We start from the raw sequence: 17,814 nt of genomic DNA, 5'->3' as shown, positions 1-17,814 counted from the left end.
TAAAACTGTCAAGTTATTAGGTTGTAAATTAATTTTTAAAACTTTAGAAATTATAGAGAAAATAGACTTCCAAAAATGTTTCAGAACTGAACACGACCAAAACATATGTGTCAATGTGGCTGTCTCGGTTTTACATCGATCTGATTTTGAGAAAAGGTGGGGTTCGTTCACCCACTACTATCATCTGATTTGAGTTAATTAACATGGTTTCCTTCCGATTTTTCTTTAAGTGGAATTGAGTTGGCGGATTGATGATTTTTTAATGGAAGCTTGTATGATGTTGTATGATGTATAGCTCCGGGGTTGTGCTCCCAATGGGTTTTTTTGGGTTTTTTCAGTTAGTAGGAGTTTTTTTAGTTAGTAGGGGTTCTTTTTTCCCCCTTTTTCTTTAAAAAAATATTCTTAACATTTCATTTTTTTTCTTATTATTGATACATCACTTAGCTTTGTTAATTAGTTATTTGCTAATTTAATTCCTTATTGTACATAATGACATATTGACAATGTATTTTTTTTGTTAATCTTCAATAATAATTAATAAAAAGATTTTAAAATGAAAGGGAGGGAGGGAGGGAGGAGGGGCACCAGAGGGAGGTGGTGGGCAGGTGAGCAGGAGAGAATAAGTGAGCGGGTAACCAGAAGGGGAATGGAAAAGGGGTGGGGGGGTAGAAATTACCTTAAGTTAGAGCAATCAATGGCTCTCTCCGATGGTCCACTGCCTCTTATCAGATTCCTTCTTCTTCGGTCCTTTACTTTTTCCTCCTATCACCTTCCCAGCTTCTTACTTCAATGCCCCACCTACCCACCTTCCCCCTCACCAATCACCTTCTAGCTTGTCCTCCTTCCTCTCCCTCCCACCTTCTTATTTCCACTTCTCCACCTGCCCCTCTTCCTTCCCGTCCTGATGAAGGGTCTCGTCCTGAAATGTCGACTTCATTCCCCTTTACAGATACTAGCCCGACCTGTCAAACTCCTCCAGCATTTTGTGTGTGTTGCTTAAGACTTCCAGCACCTGCAGAATCTCTTGTGTTTTTGCGTCGCCTGCTCGAGGGGAGGAGGGAGAATGTCCGGGGTAGGCGGGATCTTTGATGACCATGAGGCATCGATAAGTGCTGATTCTCAGCGCCTGTTTATGGTATTTCAGTGACAGGTCCCGCTGGGTGTCTGGGCAGTGGTGACTCCAATCCCCCCCCATTTGTCATCAAGGTGGGGGCGATTCTGAGCGGCAAGCTCCCTGCTGACATCCCTCGTCCCCTGGGAAGAGAGGGTAGTGATGTACCTGTGTATGGTGTGATCTCTGGATGGTAATGCACACATTGTACGTCGGTACATAAACCAATCCGCTCCTGAGTGTGGATCTCCCTGTCACTGTGTGTCCTGCCAGATGGACGGTCGGCTTGAGATGGCCACTGAGAGAGGTCCGTTTGGACGGGCCTACTTACAATAGTATTGTAAAGATTATCTTCGTATCAGGCAGGGCACAGTTCTGACGGACTGTTCAATAGTGTTAGAACATGGGGGTAGAAGCTGTCTTTGAGCCTGGTGTATTGCACTTCAGGATTTTGTATCTCCTGGGGGGGGGGGGGTGGGGAGAGGCTTTACATCAGTTCATCAAACTGTAGCAAAGAAATGGGTCTGAACCGCAAATTCTTAATCAGTTCACCCAAACTCCAACAGTAGAAGAGTCCAGTTCAGTCCATTAGCATGTTAGCCCCCTCAATGAGGGGTCAAGAGTGGCCCCAGCTCAGCAACCACCCTGGGTCAGCAGTCAGACTGGGGGAGGGATGGGGTTGTTGGGGGGATTTACCGGTGTCCCGATGGGTAAGCTGGGGGTGGCACTGTGACCCGAGATCTCATTCTGACCCTGTTTTCATCTCTACTCCACTTCTCAGCTGTGATAACCAGTCGCCATGCCAACCGTAATACCAGAAGCCTTTAAACATGTCGGCAAGGAGCTGGGTCTTCAAATATGGACCATCGAGGTGAGAGGCAATATTCATGAGTGAAGGGGTGTGTGTGTGTGTGTGTGTGTGTGTGTGTGTGTGTGTGTGTGTGTGTGTGTGTGTGTGTGTGTGTGTGTGTGTGTGTGTGTGTGTGTGTGTGTGTGTGTGTGTGTGTGTGTGGTGTGTGTGTGTGAGAGAGAGAGAGTGTGAGATTTGCCTGTGTGAACTGTTGTGAATTCTTTGATATTTACCAGTTGAAATGTACTTATTTAATTATTAGCCACTGAGGTGGGATTTCAACACAGAACAGTATGTTACACTGACGTGTTCACCTGCTCCAAAATCAAATCTAACCCTTCCCTCCCACATGCCCTCTATTCCTCTATCATCCACGTGCTTATTTAACAGTCTCTTAAATGACCTTAATGTATCAGCCCTCTACCACCATCCCTGGCAGGGACCTCCATGTAAACACCACTCCCCCGTTTGAAACACACCTAGCTCTGACACTCCCCCAGAACTTTCAAATGCCTTAACATTACGTTTCCTTGCATTAGTCACTCCGACCCTGGGAAAAGTCTCCGGCTGCCCACTTGATTTATGTCTCCTATCATCTTGTACAGCTCCTTCAAGTCATCTCTCATCCTCCCTCACTGCAAAGAGATAAACCCCTCACTTGCTTAGTCATTCCAGTTAAAGCAGGCTCTTTAATCCAGACAGCATCCGGATAAATCTCCCCTGCATCCTCGAGGGTTCAGAGTACACAGCTCTGAAACTCTACTTCTCCAGGTGGCCATGAAACCACGAGAGAAAAGCAGCACCGCGATCATCAGCCCCCAAATCCCTCCTCCCCGCACACCAACCCCCAAACCCCTCCTCCCCTCACACCAACCCCCAAACCCCCTCCTCCCCACACACCAAACCCCCCCAACCCCTCCTCCCCACACACCAACTCCCAAATCCCTCCTCCCCACACACCAACCCCCAAACCCCTCCTCCCCACACACCAACCCCTCCTCCCCACACACCAACCCCCAAACCCCTCCTCCCCACACACCAACCCCTCCTCCCCACACACCAACTCCCAAATCCCTCCTCCCACACACCAACCCCCAAACACCTCCTCCCACACACCAACTCCCAAATCCCTCCTCCCCACACACCAACCCCCAAATCCCATCCTCCCCGCACACCAACCCCCAAACCCCTCCTCCCCACACACCCAACCCCTCCTCCCCACACACCAACCCCCAAACCCCTCCTCCCCACACACCAACCCCCAAATCCCTCATCCCCGCACACCAACCCCCAAACCCCTCCTCCCCACACACCAACCCCCAAATCCCTCCTCCCCGCACACCAACCCCTCCTCCCCACACACCAACCCCCAAATCCCTCCTACCCACACACCAACCCCCAAATCCCTCCTCCCCACACACAACCCTCCTCCCACACACCAACCCCCAAATCCCTCCTCCCGCACACCAACCCCTCCTCCCCACACACCAACCCCCAAATCCTCCTCCCCACACACAACCCCCAAATCCCTCCTCCCCACACACCAACCCCTCCTCCCCACACACCAACCCCCAAACCCCTCCTCCCCACACACCAACCCCAAATCCCTCCTCCCCGCACACCAACCCCCAAACCCCTCCTCCCACACACCAACCCCTCCTCCCCGCACACCAACCCCCAAATCCCTCCTCCCCACACACCAACCCCCAAATCCCTCCTCCCCGCACACCAACCCCCAAATCCCTCCTCCCCGCACACCAACCCCCAAATCCCTCCTCCCCACACACCAACCCCCAAACCCCTCCTCCCCACACACCAACCCCCAAATCCCTCCTCCCCACACACCAACCCCCAAACCCCTCCTCCCCTCACACCAACCCCCAAACCTCTCCTCCCCGCACACCAACCCCCAAATCCCTCTCCACGCACACCAACCCCCAAAACCCTCCTCCCCACACACCAACCCCCAATCCCTCCTCCCCACACACCAACCCCTCCTCCCCACACACCAACCCCCAAACCCCTCCTCCCCACACACCAACCCCCAAATCCCTCCTCCCCGCACACCAACCCCTCCTCCCCACACACCAACCCCTAAATCCCTCCTCCCCACACACCAACCCCCAAATCCCTCCTCCCCACACACCAAACCCCCAAATCCCTCCTCCCCACACACCAACCCCCAAACTCCTCCTCCCGCCACACTAACCCCCCAAACCCCTCCTCCCGGCACACCAACCCCCAAACCCCTCCTCCCCGCACACCAACCCCTCCTCCCCACACACCAACCCCTAATCCCTCCTCCCCACACACCAACCCCCCAAATCCCTCCTCCCCACACACCAACCCCCAAACCCCTCCTCCCCACACAGCAACCCCCAAATCCCTCCTCCCCGCACACCAACCCCTCCTCCCCACACACCAACCCCTAAATCCCTCCTCCCCGCACACCAACCCCTCCTCCCCCACACCCAACCCCTAAATCCCTCCTCCCCACACACCAACCCCCAAATCCCTCCTCCCCACACACCAACCCCCAAACACCTCCTCCCACACACCAACCCCTCCTCCCCACACACCAACCCCCAAATCCCTCCTCCCCACACACCAACCCCCAAATCCCTCCTCCCCACACACCAACCCCTCCTCCCCACACACCAACCCCCAAAATCCCTCCTCCCCACACACCAACCCCCAAACCCCTCCTCCCCACACACCAACTCCCTCCTCCCCGTACACCAACCCCCAAATCCCTCCTCCCCACACACCAACCCCCAAATCCCTCCTCCCCGCACACCAACCCCCCAAACCCCTCCTCCCCACACACCAACCCCCAAACCCCCTCCTCCCCGCACACCAACCCCCAAATCCCTCCTCCCCACACACCAACCCCCAAATCCCTCCTCCCCACACACCAACCCCCAAACCCCTCCTCCCCTCACACCAACCCCCAAATCCCTCCTCCCCACACACCAACCCCCAAACCCCTCCTCCCCACACACCAACCCCCAAATCCCTCCTCCCCACACACCAACCCCCAAATCCCTCCTTCCCACACACCAGCCCCTAAATCACTCCTCCCCACACACCAACCCCCAAACCCCTCCTCCCCACACACCAACCCCCAAACCCCTCCTCCCCGCACACCAACCCCCAAATCCCTCCTCCCCGCACACCAACCCCCAAATCCCTCCTCCCCGCACACCAACCCCCAAATCCCTCCTCCCTGCACACCAACCCTCAAATCCCTCCTCCCCACACACCAACCCCCAAACCCCTCCTCCCCGCACACCAACCCCCAAACCCCTCCTCCCCGCACACTAACCCCCAAACCCCTCCTCCCCACACACCAACCCCCAAATCCCTCCTCCCCACACACCAACCCCCAAACCCCTCCTCCCCACACACCAACCCCCCAAACCCCTCCTCCCCGCACACCAACCCCCAAATCCCTCCTCCCCTCACACCAACCCCCAAACCCCTCCTCCCCACACACCAACCCCCAAACCCCTCCTCCCCGCACACCAACCCCCAAATCCCTCCTCCCCACACACCAACCCCCAAACCCCTCCTCCCCTCACACCAACCCCCAACCCCTCCTCCCCACACACCAACCCCTCCTCCCCCTCACACCAACCCCCAAACCCCTCCTCCCCACACACCAACCCCTCCTCCCCGCACACCAACCCCCAAACCCCTCCTCCCCACACACCAACCCCCAAATCCCTCCTCCCCTCACACCAACCCCCAAACCCCTCCTCCCCACACACCAACCCCCAAACCCCTCCTCCCCGCACACCAACCCCCAAATCCCTCCTCCCCACACACCAACCCCTCCTCCCCACACACCAACCCCCAAATCCCTCCTCCCCACACACCAACTCCCAAATCCCTCCTCCCCACACACCAACCCCCAAACCCCTCCTCCCTCACACCAACCCCTAAATCCCTCCTCCCCACACACCAACCCCCAATCCCTCCTCCCCACACACCAACCCCCAAATCCCTCCTCCCCACACACCAACCCCCAAACTCCTCCTCCCCGCACACTAACCCCCAAACCCCTCCTCCCGGCACACCAACCCCCAAACCCCTCCTCCCCGCACACCAACCCCCTCCTCCCCACACACCAACCCCCAAATCCCTCCTCCCCACACACCAACCCCCAAACCCCTCCTCCCACCACAGCAACCCCCAAATCCCTCCTCCCCGCACACCAACCCCTCCTCCCCACACACCAACCCCTAATCCCTCCTCCCCGCACACCAACCCCTCCTCCCCACACAACAACCCCTAAATCCCTCCTCCCCACACACCAACCCCCAAATCCCTCCTCCCCACACACCAACCCCCAAACACCTCCTCCCCACACACCAACCCCCTCCTCCCCACACACCAACCCCCAAATCCCTCCTCCCCACACACCAACCCCCAAATCCCTCCTCCCCACACACCAACCCCTCCTCCCCACACACCAACCCCCAAATCCCTCCTCCCCACACACCAACCCCCAACCCCTCCTCCCCACACACCAACTCCTCCTCCCCGTACACCAACCCCAAATCCCTCCTCCCACACACCAACCCCCCAATCCCTCCTCCCCGCACACCAACCCCCAAACCCCTCCTCCCCACACACCAACCCCCAAACCCCACCTCCCCACACACCAACCCCCCAAACCCCTCCTCCCCGCACACCAACCCCCAAATCCCTCCTCCCCACACACCAACCCCCCAAATCCCTCCTCCCCACACACCAACCCCCAAACCCCTCCTCCCCTCACACCAACCCCCAAATCCCTCCTCCCCACACACCAACCCCCAAACCCCCTCCTCCCCACACACCAACCCCCAAATCCCTCCTCCAACACACCAACCCCCAAATCCCTCCTTCCCACACACCAGCCCCTAAATCACTCCTCCCCACACACCAACCCCCAAACCCCTCCTCCCCACACACCAACCCCCAAACCCCTCCTCCCCGCACACCAACCCCCAAATCCCTCCTCCCCGCACACCAACCCCCAAATCCCCTCCTCCCCGCACACCCAACCCCTCCTCCCCACACACCCAACCCCCAAATCCCTCCTCCCCACACACCAACCCCCCCAAATCCCTCCTCCCCGCACACCAACCCCCAAATCCCTCCTCCCTGCACACCAACCCTCAAATCCCTCCTCCCCACACACCAACCCCCAAACCCCTCCTCCCCACACACCAACCCCCAAAACCCCTCCTCCCCGCACACCAACCCCCAAATCCCTCCTCCCCTCACACCAACCCCCAAACCCCTCCTCCCCACACACCAACCCCCAAACCCCTCCTCCCCGCACACCAACCCCCAAATCCCTCCTCCCCACACACCAACCCCCAAACCCCTCCTCCCCTCACACCCAACCCCCAAACCCCTCCTCCCCACACACCAACCCCTCCTCCCCTCACACCAACCCCCAAACCCCTCCTCCCCACACACCAACCCCTCCTCCCCGCACACCAACCCCCAAACCCCTCCTCCCCACACACCAACCCCCAAATCCCTCCTCCCCACACACCAACCCCCAAACCCCTCCTCCCCGCACACCAACCCCCAAATCCCTCCTCCCCACACACCAACCCCCTCCTCCCCACACACCAACCCCCAAATCCCTCCTCCCCACACACCAACTCCCAAATCCCTCCTCCCCACACACCAACCCCCAAACCCCCTCCTCCCCTCACACCAACCCCCAAACCCCTCCTCCCCACACACCAACCCCCAAACCCCTCCTCCCCACACACCAACCCCCAAATCCCTCCTCCCCACACACCAACCCCCAAACCCCCTCCTCCCCGCACACCAACCCCCAAATCCCTCCTCCCCACACACCAACCCCTCCTCCCCGCACACCAACCCCCAAATCCCACCTCCCCGCACACCAACCCCCAAACCCCTCCTCCCCACACACCAACCCCCAAATCCCTCCTCCCCACACACCAACCCCCAAAACCCCTCCTCCCCACACACCAACCCCCAAATCCCTCCTCCCCACACAACCAACCCCTAAATCCCTCCTCCCCACACACCAACCCCTCCTCCCCACACACCAACCCCTCCTCCCCACACACCAACCCCCAACCCCTCCCCACACACCAACCCCCAAATCCCTCCTCCCCGCACACCAACCCCTCCTCCCCACACACCAACCCCCAAACCCCTCCTCCCCACACACCAACCCCCAAACCCCTCCTCCCCACACACCAACCCCAAATCCCTCCTCCCCACACACCAACCCCTAAATCCCTCCTCCCCACACACCAACCCCTCCTCCCCACACACCAACCCCCAAACCCCTCCTCCCCACACACCAACCCCTCCTCCCGCACACCAACCCCAAACCCCTCCTCCCCACACACCAACCCCAAATCCCTCCTCCCCGCACACCAACCCCTCCTCCCCCACACACCAACCCCCAAACCCCTCCTCCCACACACCAACCCCCAAATCCCTCCTCCCCGCACACCAACCCCTCCTCCCCCACACACCAACCCCCAAACCCCTCCTCCCCACACACCAACCCCCAAACCCCTCCTCCCCACACACCAACTCCCAAATCCCTCCTCCCCGCACACCAACCCCTCCTCCCCACACACCAACCCAAAAACCCCTCCTCCCCACACACCAACCCCCAAACCCCTCCTTCCCGCACACCAACCCCTCCTCCCCACACACCAACCCCCAAACCCCTCCTCCCCGCACACCAACCCCTCCTCCCCACACACCAACCCCCAAATCCCTCCTCCCCGCACACCAACCCCCAAACCCCTCCTCCCCGCACACCAACCCCTCCTCCCACACACCAACCCCTAAATCCCTCCTCCCCCACACACCAACCCCCAAATCCCTCCTCCCCGCACACCAACCCCCAAACCCCTCCTCCCCACACACCAACCCCTGCTCCCCACACACCAACCCCCAAATCCCTCCTCCCCACACACCAACCCCCAAACCCCTCCTCCCCACACACCAACCCCCAAATCCCTCCTCCCCACACACCAACCCCTCCTCCCACACACCAACCCCCAAACCCCTCCTCCCACACACCAACCCCTCCTCCCCACACACCAACCCCCAAACCCCTCCTCCCCACACACCAACCCCTCCTCCCCACACACCAACCCCCAAATCCCTCCTCCCCACACACCAACCCCCAAATCCCTCCTCCCCACACACCAACTCCCAAATCCCTCCTCCCCGCACACCAACCCCCAAATCCCTCCTCCCGCACACCAACCCCCAAACCCCTCCTCCCCACACACCAACCCCTCCTCCCCCACACACCAACCCCCAAATCCCTCCTCCCCGCACACCAACCCCCAAATCCCTCCTCCCCACACACCAACCCCCAAACCCCTCCTCCCCTCACACCAAACCCCCAAACCCCTCCTCCCCACACACCAACCCCCAAACCCCTCCCTCCCACACACCAACCCCCAAACCCCTCCTCCCCACACACCACCCCCAAACCCCTACTCCCCCACACACCAACCCCCAAACCCCTCCTCCCCACACACCAACCCCCAAATCCCTCCCTCCCCACACACCAACCCCTCCTCCCCACACACCAACCCCCAAACCCCTCCTCCCACACACCAACCCCCAAACCCCTCCTCCCCACACACCAACCCCCAAATCCCTCCTCCCCACACACCAACCCCTCCTCCCCACACACCAACCCCTCCTCCCCACACACCAACCCCCCAAATCCCTCCTCCCCGCACACCAACCCCCAAACCCCTCCTCCCCACACACCAACCCCTCCTCCCCACACACCAACCCCCAAATCCCTCCTCCCCGCACACCAACCCCCAAATCCCTCCTCCCCGCACACCAACCCCCAAACCCCTCCTCCCCACACACCAACCCCCAAATCCCTCCTCCCCACACACCATCCCCCAAATCCCTCCTCCCCACACACCAACCCCCTAAATCCCTCCTACCCACACACCAACCCCCAAATCCCTCCTCCCCGCACACCAACCCCCAAACCCCTCCTCCCCACACACCAACCCCTCCTCCCCACACACCAACCCCTAAATCCCTCCTCCCCACACACCAACCCCCAATCCCTCCTCCCCGCACACCAACCCCCAAACCCCTCCTCCCCACACACCAACCCCCAAACCCCTCCTCCCCGCACACCAACCCCCAAACCCCTCCTCCCCGCACACCAACCCCCAAACCCCTCCTCCCCACACACCAACCCCCAAATCCCTCCTCCCCACACACCAACCCCCCAAATCCCTCCTCCCCACACACCAACCCCCAAACTCCTCCTCCCCGCACACCAACCCCCAAATCCCTCCTCCCCACACACCAACCCCCAAACCCCTCCTCCCCACACACCAACCCCCAAATCCCTCCTCCCCGCACACCAACCCCCAAACCCCTCCTCCCCGCACACTAACCCCCAAACCCCTCCTCCCCGCACACTAACCCCCAAACCCCTCCTCCCACACACCAACCCCCAAATCCCTCCTCCCCACACACCAACCCCCAAATCCCTCCTCCCCGCACACCAACCCCCAAACCCCTCCTCCCCACACACCAACCCCCAAACCCCTCCTCCCCTCACACCAATCCTCAAACCCCTCCTCCCCACACACCAACCCCCAAACCCCTCCTCCCCACACACCAACCCCTCCTCCCCACACACCAACCCCCAAATCCTCCTCCCCGCACACCAACCCCCAAATCCCTCCTCCCCCACACACCAACCCCCAAATCTCTCCTCCCCACACACCAACCCCCAAACCCCTCCTCCCCACACACCAACCCCCAAATCCCTCCTCCCCACACACCAACCCCCAAATCTCTCCTCCCCACACACCAACCCCCAAACCCCTCCTCCCGCACACCAACCCCCAAATACCTCCTCCCCGCACACCAACCCCTCCTCCCCACACACCAACCCCCAAATCCCTCCTCCCCACACACAACCAACCCCCAAACCCCTCCTCCCCACACACCAACACCCAAACCCCTCCTCCCCACACACCAACCCCCAAATCCCTCCTCCCCACACACCAACCCCTCCTCCCCACACACCAACCCCTCCTCCCCGCACACCAACCCCCAAATCCCTCCTCCCCGCACACCAACCCCTCCTCCCCACACACAACCCCCAAATCCCTCCTCCCCGCACACCAACCCCTCCTCCCCACACACCAACCCCCAAATCCCTCCTCCCCGCACACCAACCCCTCCTCCCCACACACCACCCCCAAACCCCTCCTCCCCACACACCAACCCCAAACCCCTCCTCCCCACACACCAACTCCCAAACCCCTCCTCCCCGCACACCAACCCCTCCTCCCCACACACCAACCCCCAAACCCCTCCTCCCCACACACCAACCCCCAAACCCCTCCTCCCCACACACCAACCCCCAAACCCCTCCTCCCCGCACACCAACCCCAAATCCCTCCTCCCCACACACCAACCCCCAAACCCCTCCTCCCCACACACCAACCCCCAAACCCCTCCTCCCCGCACACCAACCCCCAAATCCCTCCTCCCCTCACACCAACCCCCAAATCCCTCCTCCCCACACACCAACCCCAAATCCCTCCTCCCCACACACCAACCCCCAAAACCCCTCCTCCCCACACACCAACCCCCAAACCCCTCCTCCCCGCACACCAACCCCCAAATCCCTCCTCCCCTCACACCAACCCCCAAATCCCTCCTCCCCACACACCAACCCCCAAATCCCTCCTCCCCACACACCAACCCCAAACCCCTCCTCCCCACACACCAACCCCCAAACCCCTCCTCCCCGCACACCAACCCCTCCTCCCCACACACCAACCCCCAAATCCCTCCTCCCCACACACCAACCCCCAAATCCCTCCTCCCCACACACCAACCCCCAAATCCCTCCTCCCCGCACACCAACCCCTCCTCCCCGCACACCAACCCCTCCTCCCCACACACCAACCCCCAAATCCCTCCTCCCCACACACCAACCCCCAAATCCCTCCTCCCCACACACCAACCCCCAAACCCCTCCTCCCCACACACCAACCCCCAAACCCCTCCTCCCCGCACACCAACCCCTCCTCCCCACACACCAACCCCCAAATCCCTCCTCCCCACACACCAACCCCCAATCCCCTCCTCCCCACACACCAACCCCCAAACCCTCCTCCCCTCACACCCAACCCCCAAACCCATCCTCCCCACACACCAACCCCCAAACCCCTCCTCCCCACACACCAAACCCCAAACCCCTCCTCCCCACACACCAGCCCCCAAACCCCTCCTCCCCACACACCAACCCCCAAACCCCTCCTCCCCGCACACCAACCCCTCCTCCCCACACACCAACCCCCAAATCCCTCCTCCCCACACACCAACCCCCAAATCCCTCCTCCCCACACACCAACCCCCAAACCCCTCCTCCCCACACATCAACCCCCAAACCCCTCCTCCCCTCACACCAACCCCCAAACCCCTCCTCCCCACACACCAACCCCCCAAACCCCCTCCTCCCCACACACCAACCCCCAAACCCCTCCTCCCCACACAGCAGCCCCCAAACCCTCCTCCCCCACCACACCAACCCCCAAACCCCTCCTCCCCACACACCAACTCCCAAACCCCTCCTCCCCACACACCAACCCCTCCTCCCCACACACCAACCCCCAAACCCCTCCTCCCCACACACCAACCCCTCCTCCCCACACACCAACCCCCAAACCCCTCCTCCCCACACACACCAACCCCAAACCCCTCCTCCCCACACACCAACCCCCAAATCCCTCCTCCCCGCACACCAACCCCTCCTCCCCACACACCAACCCCCAAATACCTCCTCCCCACACACCAACCCCCAAACCCCTCCTCCCCGCACACCAACCCCTCCTCCCCACACACCAACCCCCAAACCCCTCCTCCCCACACACCAACCCCTCCTCCCCACACACCAACCCCCAAATCCCTCCTCCCCACACACCACCCCCAAATCCCTCCTCCCCGCACACCAACCCCCCAAACCCCTCCTCCCCACACACCAACCCCCAAACCCCTCCTCCCCTCACACCAACCCTCAAACCCCTCCTCCCCACACACCAACCCCCAAACCCCTCCTCCCACACACCAACCCTCCTCCCCACACACCAACCCCAAATCCCTCCTCCCCGCACACCAACCCCCAAATCCCTCCTCCCCACACACCAACCCCCAAATCTCTCCTCCCCACACACCAACCCCCAAACCCCTCCTCCCCACACACCAACCCCCAAATCCCTCCTCCCCACACACCAACCCCCAAATCTCTCCTCCCACACACCAACCCCCAAACCCCTCCTCCCGCACACCAACCCCCAAATACCTCCTCCCCGCACACCAACCCCTCCTCCCCACACACCAACCCCCCAAATCCTCCTCCCCACACACCAACCCCCAAACCCCTCCTCCCCACACACCAACCCCCAAACCCCTCCTCCCCACACACCAACCCCCAAATCCTCCTCCCCACACACCAACCCCTCCTCCCCACACACCAACCCCTCCTCCCCGCACACCAACCCCCAAATCCCTCCTCCCCGCACACCAACCCCTCCTCCCCACACACCAACCCCCAAATCCCTCCTCCCCGCACACCAACCCCTCCTCCCCACACACAACCCCCAAATCCTCCTCCCCGCACACCAACCCCTCCTCCCCACACACCAACCCCCAAACCCCTCCTCCCCACACACCAACCCCCAAACCCCCTCCTCCCCACACACCAACTCCCAAACCCCTCCTCCCCGCACACCAACCCCTCCTCCCCACACACCAACCCCCAAACCCCTCCTCCCCACACACCAACCCCCAAACCCCTCCTCCCCACACACCAACCCCCAAATCCCTCCTCCCCACACACCAACCCCTAAATCCCCTCCTCCCCACACACAACCCCTCCTCCCCGCACACCAACCCCCAAATCCCTCCTCCCCACACACCAACCCCCAAACCCCTCCTCCCCACACACCCAACCCCCAAACCCCTCCTCCCCGCACACCAACCCCCAAATCCCTCCTCCCCTCAACACCAACCCCCAAATCCCTCCTCCCCACACCACCAACCCCCAAATCCCTCTTCCCCACACACCAACCCCCAAACCCCTCCTCCCCACACACCAACCCCCAAACCCCTCCTCCCCGCACACCAACCCCCAAATCCCCTCCTCCCCTCACACCAACCCCCAAATCCCTCCTCCCCACACACCAACCCCCAAATCCCTCCTCCCCACACACCAACCCCCCAAACCCCTCCTCCCCACACACCAACCCCCAAACCCCTCCTCCCCGCACACCAACCCCTCCTCCCCACACACCAACCCCCAAATCCCTCCTCCCCACACACCAACCCCCAAATCCCTCCTTCCCACACACCAACCCCCAAATCCCTCCTCCCCGCACACCAACCCCTCCTCCCCGCACACCAACCCCTCCTCCCCACACACCAACCCCTAAATCCCTCCTCCCAACACACCAACCCCCAAATCCCTCCTCCCCACACACCAACCCCCAAACCCCTCCTCCCACACACACCAACCCCCAAACCCCTCCTCCCCGCACACCAACCCTCCTCCCCACACCACCACCCAAATCCCTCCTCCCCACACACCAACCCCAATCCCCTCCTCCCCACACACCAACCCCCAAACCCCTCCTCCCTCACACCAACCCCAAACCCCTCCTCCCCACACACCAACCCCCAAACCCCTCCTCCCCACACACCAACCCCCAAACCCCTCCTCCCCACACACCAGCCCCAAACCCCTCCTCCCCACACACCAACCCCCAAACCCCTCCTCCCCGCACACCAACCCCTCCTCCCCACACACCAACCCCCAAATCCCTCCTCCCCACACACCAACCACCAAATCCCTCCTCCCCACACACCAACCCCCAAACCCCTCCTCCCCACACATCAACCCCAAACCCTCCTCCCCTCACACCAACCCCCAAACCCCTCCTCCCCACACACCAACCCCCAAACCCCTCCTCCCCACACACCAACCCCCAAACCCCTCCTCCCCACACAGCAGCCCCCAAACCCCTCCTCCCCACACACCAACCCCCAAACCCCTCCTCCCCACACACCAACTCCCAAACCCCTCCTCCCCACACACCAACCCCTCCTCCCCACACACCAACCCCCAAACCCCTCCTCCCACACACCAACCCCTCCTCCCCACACACCAACCCCCAAACCCCTCCTCCCCCACACACCAACCCCCAAAACCCCTCCTCCCCACACACCAACCCCCAAATCCCTCCTCCCCGCACACCAACCCCCTCCTCCCCACACACCAACCCCCAAATACCTCCTCCCCACACACCAACCCCCAAACCCCTCCTCCCCGCACACCAACCCCTCCTCCCCACACACCAACCCCAAACCCCTCCTCCCCACACACCAACCCCTCCTCCCCACACACCAACCCCCAAATCCCTCTCCCCACACACCAACCCCCAAACCCCTCCTCCCCACACACCAACCCCCTCCTCCCCGCACACCAACCCCCAAACCCCTCCTCCCCACACACCAACCCCCAAATCCCTCCTCCCCACACACCAACCCCCAAATCCCTCCTCCCCACACACCAACCCCCAAATCCCTCCTCCCCACACACCAACCCCCAAACCCCTCCTCCCCACACAACCAACCCCCAAATCCCTCCTCCCCGCACATCAACCCCCAAAATCCCTCCTCCCCACACACCAACCCCTAAATCCCTCCTCCCCACACACCAACCCCCAAATCCCTCCTCCCCGCACACCAACCCCCAAACCCCCTCCTCCCACACACCACCCCTCCTCCCCACACACCAACCCCAAATCCCGCCTCCCCACACACCAACCCCCAAATCCCTCCTCCCACACACCAACCCCCCAAATCCCTCCTCCCCACACACCAACCCCCAAATCCCTCCTCCCCACACACCAACCCCCAAACCCCCTCCTCCCCACACACCAACCCCCAAATCCCTCCTCCCCGCACATCAACCCCCAAATCCCTCCTCCCCACACACCAACCCCTAAATCCCTCTCCCCACACACCAACCCCCAAATCCCTCCTCCCCGCACACCAACCCCCAAACCCCTCCTCCCCACACACCAACCCCTCCTCCCCACACACCAACCCCTAAATCCCTCCTCCCCACACACCAACCCCCAAATCCCTCCTCCCCGCACACCAACCCCCAAACCCCTCCTCCCCGCACACCAACCCCTCCTCCCCACACACCAACCCCCAAATCCCGCCTCCCCGCACACCAACCCCTCCTCCCCACACACCAACCCCCAAATCCCTCCTCCCCACACACCAACCCCCAAACCCCTCCTCCCCACACACCAACCCCCAAACCCCTCCTCCCCGCACACCAACCCCCAAATCCCTCCTCCCCTCACACCAACCCCCAAATCCCTCCTCCCCACACACCAACCCCCAAATCCCTCCTCCCCACACACCAACCCCCAAACCCCTCCTCCCACACACCAACCCCCAAACCCCTCCTCCCCGCCACCACCAAACCCCCAAATCCCTCCTCCCCTCACACCAACCCCAAATCCCTCCTCCCCACACACCAACCCCCAAATCCCTCCTCCCCACACACCAACCCCCAAACCCCTCCTCCCCACACACCAACCCCCAAACCCCTCCTCCCCGCACACCAACCCCTCCTCCCCACACACCAACCCCCCAAATCCCTCCTCCCCACACACCAACACCCAAATCCCTCCTTCCCACACACCAACCCCCAAATCCCTCCTCCCCGCACACCAACCCCTCCTCCCCGCACACCAAACCCCTCCTCCCCACACACCAACCCCTAAATCCCTCCTCCCCACACACCAACCCCCAAATCCCTCCTCCCACACACCAACCCCCAAACCCCTCCTCCCCACACACCAACCCCCAAACCCCTCCTCCCCGCACACCAACCCCTCCTCCCCACACACCAACCCCCAAATCCCTCCTCCCCACACACCAACCCCCCAATCCCCTCCTCCCCACACACCAACCCCCAAACCCTCCTCCCCTCACACCAACCCCCAAACCCCTCCTCCCCACACACCAACCCCCAAAACCCCTCCTCCCCACACACCAACCCCCAACCCCTCCTCCCACACACCAGCCCCCAAACCCTCCTCCCCACACACCAACCCCCAAACCCCTCCTCCCCCGCACACCAACCCCTCCTCCCCACACACCAACCCCCAAATCCCTCCTCCCCACACACCAACCACAAATCCCTCCTCCCCACACACCAACCCCCAAAACCCCTCCTCCCCACACATCAACCCCCAAACCCCTCCTCCCCTCACACCAACCCCCAAACCCCTCCTCCCCACACACCAACCCCCAAACCCCTCCTCCCCCACACACCAACCCCCCCAAACCCCTCCTCCCCACACAGCAGCCCCCAAACCCCTCCTCCCCACACACCAACCCCAACCCCTCCTCCCCCACACACCAACTCCCAAACCCCTCCTCCCCACACACCAACCCTCCTCCCCACACACACCAACCCCCAAACCCCTCCTCCCCACACACCAACCCCTCCTCCCCACACACCAACCCCCAAACCCCTCCTCCCCACACACAACCCCCAAACCCCTCCTCCCCACACACCAACCCCAAATCCCTCCTCCCCGCACACCAACCCCTCCTCCCCACACACCAACCCCCAAATACCTCCTCCCCACACACCAACCCCCAAACCCCTCCTCCCCGCACACCAACCCCTCCTCCCCACACACCAACCCCCAAACCCCTCCTCCCCACACACCAACCCCTCCTCCCCACACACCAACCC

General features: G+C 61.6%; 1 protein-coding gene across 1 annotated transcript in view; it reads left to right on the top strand.

The window, feature by feature from the left end:
- The window catches only part of vill (villin-like), a 115,852-nt gene that overhangs the window by 32,879 nt on the left and 65,159 nt on the right, over positions 1–17,814 (top strand). Inside the window, 1 exon segment of the mRNA XM_073055054.1 lies at positions 1,893–1,982. Coding sequence (XP_072911155.1) covers positions 1,911–1,982 — 72 coding nt within the window. The 5' untranslated portion in view covers positions 1,893–1,910.

Source organism: Hemitrygon akajei, chromosome 8 (assembly GCF_048418815.1).
Source record: "Hemitrygon akajei chromosome 8, sHemAka1.3, whole genome shotgun sequence".
Taxonomy (NCBI): Eukaryota; Metazoa; Chordata; class Chondrichthyes; order Myliobatiformes; family Dasyatidae; genus Hemitrygon; species Hemitrygon akajei.
This window is presented reverse-complemented; position numbering and strand designations above follow the sequence as displayed.